Source organism: Pseudonaja textilis, chromosome 2, assembly GCF_049901715.1.
Source record: "Pseudonaja textilis isolate UNSWEBS1 chromosome 2, rPseTex1.2, whole genome shotgun sequence".
Taxonomy (NCBI): domain Eukaryota; kingdom Metazoa; phylum Chordata; class Lepidosauria; order Squamata; family Elapidae; genus Pseudonaja; species Pseudonaja textilis.
Window position 1 is genome coordinate 226,974,657 of NC_141991.1, and position 7,260 is coordinate 226,981,916.

Sequence of the window (7,260 nt, forward strand, 5' to 3'; positions counted from 1 at the left end):
ATAACTGTTGTGTTTGGGGCTAGGTTTTTGTTTGTGTTTTGCTTTGAGGAAGTTAAACTGCATGGGTTGCAACACAATGCTATTGTTCCTAAGGAGTCTTTATGTGTTTTATCTTTCAGGCAGGTTACAAAATACCAATGCATCCTAAATTGTGTTGCTATGCTGCTCTCCTTTCAGACTATTAAATGCAGGAAACAATGTTACATTGTCTGTTTGTTGAATTTTAAAGCCAGGTTGTTAGATCCAAACAACTAACAGGACCATCTACTCTCATTCAGTCCTTCCTACTTCTTAAAACATCAGAAATTTTCATTATGGATACATATGTCATCAATAATTAGTTCAGTTCTCTCTGGTGGTTGGCTCCATATTATTGAAATGAATCCAATAAATTACTGGAGCTGAAACAAGCTTGCTTTGAACTACAGTTAAGGAAGTAGGTTAAATTATATTTTGTCAGCTGTTTTACAGGTAGTCTTCAACTTACAATAGGTCATTTAACAACTATTCAAAATTACAATAGCCTTGGAAAATGTACTTTATGGTCTGTGAAGCACTTTTGGCCATAATAAACGCCATGCTGCCCCACACAGTCATATGGTTGCATTTCAAGAGCCCCAACAAAGGATTTCCCCTCCATGCACAAAGGGGAGCTGAAATCTTTTAGTGGACTGCAGGAACACTCCAGAGCAAAAGGGCTGCCTGCCAGGAGGATTTCAACCTGTGTAGAGTTAAAACCTTCCCTTTTGCTCTCAAAGAACTGCCTCCCAGGAGGATTTAGATCCAGGTGAAGCTTAAATCCTCCAGTAGAATTGATGAACAGATTGATTGTTTAATGAGCACTTTTGTTCAACAACAGAGATTCCAGTCCCAATTGTAGCCATACGTTGAGATCCACCTGTTATCAAATTATTTAACTTTCATATTTTTTATTAATTGGTTCTTTTCAAAATGGATGCTATTTTTTGATTTACTTATATTTATAAATTGCCCATAATTCTTAATGACACTGGTTTGATATATATTTTCTCAACAATAATAAATATAAAATATTCCTTCTGAGTACATATATTATCAGGAATCCTCAAGGTCACAAACAGAAAAGTAATTTTTTTGCTGTTGCATTATTTGTGAACTGTGCTGAAGAGATTCTATCCTTTTTAGATCTTCACTGGTTCAGTTCTAGGGCTGGCTAGATAGCCGGAAAAAAGTATGCATAAATGTTGCTTACATTGATTCAATGGGAACCTTTGAAATATATCTTTTATAAAGTGATGCTCTTGGCATAGTATATACTACAGTATATAACAGGGTGAATTATTATTTGCATGAGTCTATAACTACAAAAAAGAAGAAAGCAGTTGATGTTTAGTTTCTATTTTATGATCAAAATATTTCAAATTGCATGCTATCAGAACATTCTGATGAAATTATGGATTTAGGAGATACAGTTCGATTCTACAGTGAATATGCATTCCACTATCCAGTTTCAGAGTGGCTCCCTAGGAGAACAAAATATAATTCCTTCTGCTGACCAGATGTTATCAATCTACATTCTGTAGCCATTCTTAACTGCTTCACCATTCATGAATTTTACTTTAAACAAAAGCCTATTATTTGAGCAAGATAACATAATCTCCTTTGGTTCTTTTGTAAGCAGTTTCTGTTAGCAGAAGAATTGAACAAAAAAAGAGGAGGAAATTCTATGTGCCAATAAAACACGTTTTTTATTTACCCTGATGCATTTCAGAAAATGCGTTCTTTTACAAAGACATTTCTAGAATATCCATGAACTGACTCTGTCAATTTGTTCATGTACGTTGCAGGAGCGCCCTTGAAAAAGAACACATTTTCTGAAACATCTCAAGCCAAGTGTTTAAAAAAGCTCCCCTTTTTTTACTAGCACCTGGGATTCTTCCCACTCACAATTATTTAGTTTACTGCCCGTCTTCTCTTTTAACATTTTGAAATTCTACAATGTCTGATATAACAGTAACCAGGAAAAAAGGAAGGCATATCTCAGTATTAGACACCACCTTTACATACTGAAGGTCTCATGTAACTTCAGGAGCGTAAGAAAAACTTCTGCCTGAAAAATCTACCAGTTAGTGTTAATAATACTTGCATAAGTATGATTCAGTCATAAGCAGTTTTCTAGGTTTCTAATTTCTGCTTGACTCCTTTAGAAACAGATCAACTAGTCTGAGTTTAGAAGAGAAGACTACAGTATTAGACTTTAAACAGTTTTCAACCTTTCTATCCACATGGATCATTTTAGACTGTTAGTCAAACAAAAGGTTTCTATTACATTTTATTATATCATGGGGCTTGTAAAGTGATTAGAAGAGATGAAATTGATTTAGAGCATGTATGGGCATGCAGATCATGCCTGTCAATATTTTTTAAATCAGGCACATATTTTTAAGTCATCATCTATTAATTTAGTAAAATTACTAAATAAATACCCATCTCATGAAGTGACTCCTATTAGCATATAACCATTAAAATAAAACAATAGATAAAAAGAATTATTTAAGAAGTCATTATTAAAAATACAACTGTACAATCCAGGAAACAGTAGATTAAACACTACAGCCTTCTTAAGATCCTTGGTTCCCTCACAGCCTACCAGGCATGATAACAAAGCCAGTCTTGAGGGACCTCTGGAACATCAAAAAGGGATGGAACTAACCTAATATGGATGGGAGGAGAATGTTCCAGGTTAGCACTACAGCGGAGAAAGCCCACCTCCTAGGATTGCCAAATGTTAAAGTTCCTAGCAGATGAATGGGATGGGCAGATGTAATTGGGGAAAGACCATCCTTCAGATAACCTGGTCTCCTGCCATGAAGGGCTTGAAAGATTAAAACCAATACCTTGAAGTGGACCCAGAAGCAAACCAATGCAGCTCCTGGGGCAGAGGTGTGCTGTTCTGGAAGCAAATAATTGTCCATGCTGCTGCAATGTATTCTGCACTACCTGAAGCTTCTGAATACTCTTCAAGAGCAGTCCCATTACAGAAATCCAATCTGGAGGTGATTAGGACATGAGCAGAGCCTCCTGATCTAAGAACAGGTGCAACTGGTGCACAACATGCAGCTGTGTAAAGGCCCTCCTAGCCACAACTTCCACTTGCTACTTGAGCAAGTGTTATGCATCCAAGAGGCCTCCAAATTGCACAATGGGTCTATCTGGGGAAGTGTGACCCTATCAGCACCAAAGATGGCAGAGTCCTAGAAATGGTAAATCCCCAAATCCAAAGTCACTCAGTTTTTCCAGGGTTCAGCAGAAGCTGTTGTTCCCCATCTAGACCCTCCTAGTCTAGGCACTGGGATAAGAGGTTTATAGCATCACTTAATTTGTCAGAGGCAGAGATATATGATTGGGTATATCAGTATACCGATGATATCTCATATCAGGGTGAGGAATAAGCTTCCTCACATGGCTTCATGTAGATGTTGAATAGGAGAGAAGAAAGCACCAAACCCTGCAGCACCCCACATGGTAAAGGCTGAGGGAAGGATCTCTCCTCCCAAATCACCACCGAGTGGAATTGACTCTGGAGAAAGTAGGCAAACTAGCACAACATTTTGTAGCCCACCCAAATCCTCTAAGCCAGTACAGAAGGATACCATGGTCAATGGTGCTAAAGGCTGCAGAGGGCTCAAATAGAGCAAGGATAGATGTACAACCCCATCCCGCCCTCATCAGAGATCATAGATCAAGCATGATCAATGACATTTCTGTCCAATGCCAAGGCCTGAATGGTGCCTGAAAGGGATCCATATAATCTATTTCTTCCAATGTCTTCTGAATTTGTTATGCAACTATCATCTCAATCACCTTCTGCAAAAAAGCTAAGTTATACTGGCTGAAAATTGTCCAGTATGGTACGACCAGCAATGGTTTCTTAAGAAGGGAGTGAACCACAGTCCCCTTAAGAGGTAAAGGAACAACTCCCTCACTCAAAGAAAAATTAAGATTACTTCTTAATTTAAGTAGGTAGCAATTCAAAGAATAAAGATAGTGACACTGCCATCCTATATACTACAATCATCAAAGCAGAAGGATTTGTACCATGTAGACAGTATCAACGCTAACTAATAGATGTACTATATCAGTGGTGGTTAACTTTTTTGGCACCAAGTGCTGAAATGGGAGCGCGTGCGCACATGTGCGCCAGAAACAGTACTAAATATATACAGTACTAACAAACATAAAACAAGGCTAGAGTACATCATCCTTAAACATATTGAAATAGGTAATATTAATTATGAAACCTACCTGTTTTCTTAAAAAGTTTAATATTTTTGCTGGCTGAGAAATAACAATATCATCTGATATTAACAATGGTATACTCCCTAAAAAAGATTAAATCAGATATGATCATATAAACAGAAGAACTGCATTGATGACTCAACAGACCCTAATGTTTGATTATATCAGATATTGACTCAGTATCTTCAATCTAAGTTATATCAGATTGTAATCCACCTTATTTTTCATTTCTTTATATTCAAGTCATGTCTTTGTAATAATGCTTACATTTTGTAGTTGTGATACTATATCAGCATACCAGTTGATTTTGGATGGGTTTTGATTCTGTTACTAGATAGATATTATAGCTCTAAATGTTGACAATCTATTATCCTACCTAATTCCTATTATATGATTCACATTTAGCTTGCATTGTACAATTATGCTTTAAATCAGGGGTCCCCAACCCCCAGGTCACATACTGGTACCAGTCCATGGTCTGTTAGGCACTGGGTTGCGCAAGCAGCAAGGCAAGCAAGCGAAGCACCATCTGTGCATGCGCAGAATCTAGGTTGCGCACAAAACCACTCCTCCCTCCGGTCTGCGGAAGGCAATTTTTCTTCCAAAACTGGTCACTGGTGCCAGAAAGTTGGGGACCGCTGTTTTAAACAACAGAACTGCATCAAAGCAATTTATTCAATATTTTTCTGCATTTGCCTTACAACATACTGCAGGTGTAAAACAAACTTTATTTTGATTCCATCCACTGTTTGCTTTGTATTTCAAGACTGGACTATAAGCCAAGTCAAACCAATTTCTTATTTAAACAGTTCTAAATATATATACAACCAGGGTGAGAAATTAGGATAGTTGTGGAGGGCTGGCATCACCGGCATCCCCCTGCCAGCCCCCCTGCCCACCTACCCCTTGTTGCCTCCCCCTCCCACCGCCACCTTGGGGCCAGACAGGCATGGTCGAAGGACCAGATGTGGTGCATAGGTCATAAAATGCCCAGGTCTGACTTTAAATGTGCCATAAAAAAATCAAAATATTAAAGTAATACCTCTTGGTGCTTTCCATGTATTATCTATTACATTGATTTTCAACGGTGCACCTGAAAACCTGGCATAAGTCTATAATAAAAGTTTAAAAAAACACAATTCAATAATATACCATTCAGAAATTTTAAAAAAGAGAAAATGACTATTCAGCTTGGAAAAACAGCAGCTACTTATTTCTTTTAATGTTCATGCTTGTGTTATTCTGTTGCCATAGTAAGCATCACGGCTACAATAACCAATAAGAAATTATCCATTCATTCTATGAATTTCAGTGGGATATTAATTGGCCACTAGAAGAAAGCTTTTTTTTTTAAGAGTTGTTTTTTTAATCAATATTTAGCAAAGCAACTCCACTTCAGACACAAAGAAGTTGAATCCAGTTTAGACTAGTGGTTAAGATGCTGGCCTAAAAACTAGACTATAAATTCTAGTCCCACTTTAGGCATGAAAGCCAGCTAGGTAACTGGTCCAGTCAGTCATTCTCTGCCAGCCTACTCACCTCACAGGGTTGTTGTTGGGAAAATAGGAGGTTGAAGGAATATTAGATATGTTCACTGCCTACAGTTATTAATAAAAATAATGGCAGGATGGATGGATAAACAAAACAAAATTTCACTTCCTGAGATTATAAATACACACTTTTGGAAATGAAAAATATCAATTTTTAATTTTTCCACATATGAATCTCGTTTATCGTAAGACAAGCAATATAGGAATCATAAATGCTGGGACAGATTTTTAAGTCATTGTTTTGCTATCCTAAAGCCTCAGAATCAGTCCTGAAAGAAGACCAGACTTCCAAATGAAACATAACTTTCCCCAATCCAATGCCCTTGAATAAGTCAATAACATTAATTCCTGTGGAGCTTCTGTGATGTGACCAGAGACATGTTTGTGGCATAAGCCTCAAAGAATTAGCATCTAAAGAAAAAACTATGCTGATTCCCTGAAGAAAAACAATGCAAATTCCAGGATTGTATATAAAAAAAGGAAACAATAAATTAAAATACTGTAGTCCAGAAATAGGGTCAGGGGAAGTTTGCCTTCTGAAAATGGAAAGCACAGATCCAGTAACTCAGTAAATATATGCCGCAGCTATCACATTAAACCACTTTTTTTTTCTCCAGCTCCATGCTTTCCAAATGTTTTGAATTGGAGCATCCATCATCGTCAAGCATGGTAGTTGGATTAAATGACCGGCATTAAACGCAATTCCTAATTACTTAATGTAGGAGATATTATAGCCCATCCCTGCGATGCGGCAAGTTATAGACCCCGAAAGCTAACGCCGTAATACAGGTACTTAATCCATTTTTATTTCCCTCCAGAACCGATACCCTATTTATGCAGACTCGTTTCAACTTTCTGGCGAAGCCAGCCCAACAACGGCCCTGGAAACGCGGAAGTTCCGTTTCCCCAGTTCTATTCCAGGGGCGGCGACCGTGACCGCCGGGCCGGTTCTGGCAGCGGCAAGAACCGGACAACCCTCCCGGTTTTGTAGGACGTCGCCTTCTATAATCTATAACAGCCGTTTTCGTTTCTCCTCCCCACAAGAGGCTTTCGCTCGCGTGACCGAGCCAGTCCCCCGTTACCATGACAACGAGGCACTCGGCGTGCACCGAGGGCAACCCCCAGTCGCCGCCCCAGCAACTCAGCTCCATTGAAGACGCCATGTTGACACCGTTCACCTTTGGCCTCGCGAAGCCCCGCCCCGTAAGTCGTCTTCGCCTCCCCGTAGGCTGGGCGCTGAGGCTACCGCTTGCGCGTGTGACGGTTGGTCTCGGGAACGAATGAAGCGCATGCCCGAGTCAACAGCTACCTTGGGACTTCCCTGATCAGATGGTCTAAAAAAAGGCAGGCGCCTTCCCCAACCTGGTGCTCCTCATCCAATTCTGAGGTGCCTACCGTCCCTGTCCTATTGTTTCTTTTATTTTTCTTACAT

General features: G+C 39.1%; 1 protein-coding gene across 6 annotated transcripts in view; it reads right to left on the reverse strand.

Annotated features, from left to right (window-relative positions):
• MTX3 (metaxin 3) overlaps window positions 1-7,038 on the reverse strand; it is a 28,483-nt gene extending 21,445 nt beyond the window's left edge. For 5 of the 6 annotated variants that reach the window (XR_015742332.1, XR_015742331.1, XR_015742330.1 and 2 more), the window contains exons 1-3: window positions 6,911-7,038; window positions 5,321-5,390; window positions 4,285-4,361 (exon numbers count right to left, since the gene is read on the reverse strand). Coding sequence is in view for 3 of the 6 variants with exons in the window: in XM_026717552.2 (XP_026573337.1) it covers window positions 4,285-4,361; window positions 5,321-5,390; window positions 6,911-6,991 (228 nt within the window). In the remaining 3 variants the exon portion in view is untranslated. The remainder of the gene's footprint in view (window positions 1-4,284; window positions 4,362-5,320; window positions 5,391-6,910) is intronic. The other variant, XM_087927192.1, reaches the window with a different exon arrangement.
• Window positions 7,039-7,260: the final 222 nt, after the last annotated feature.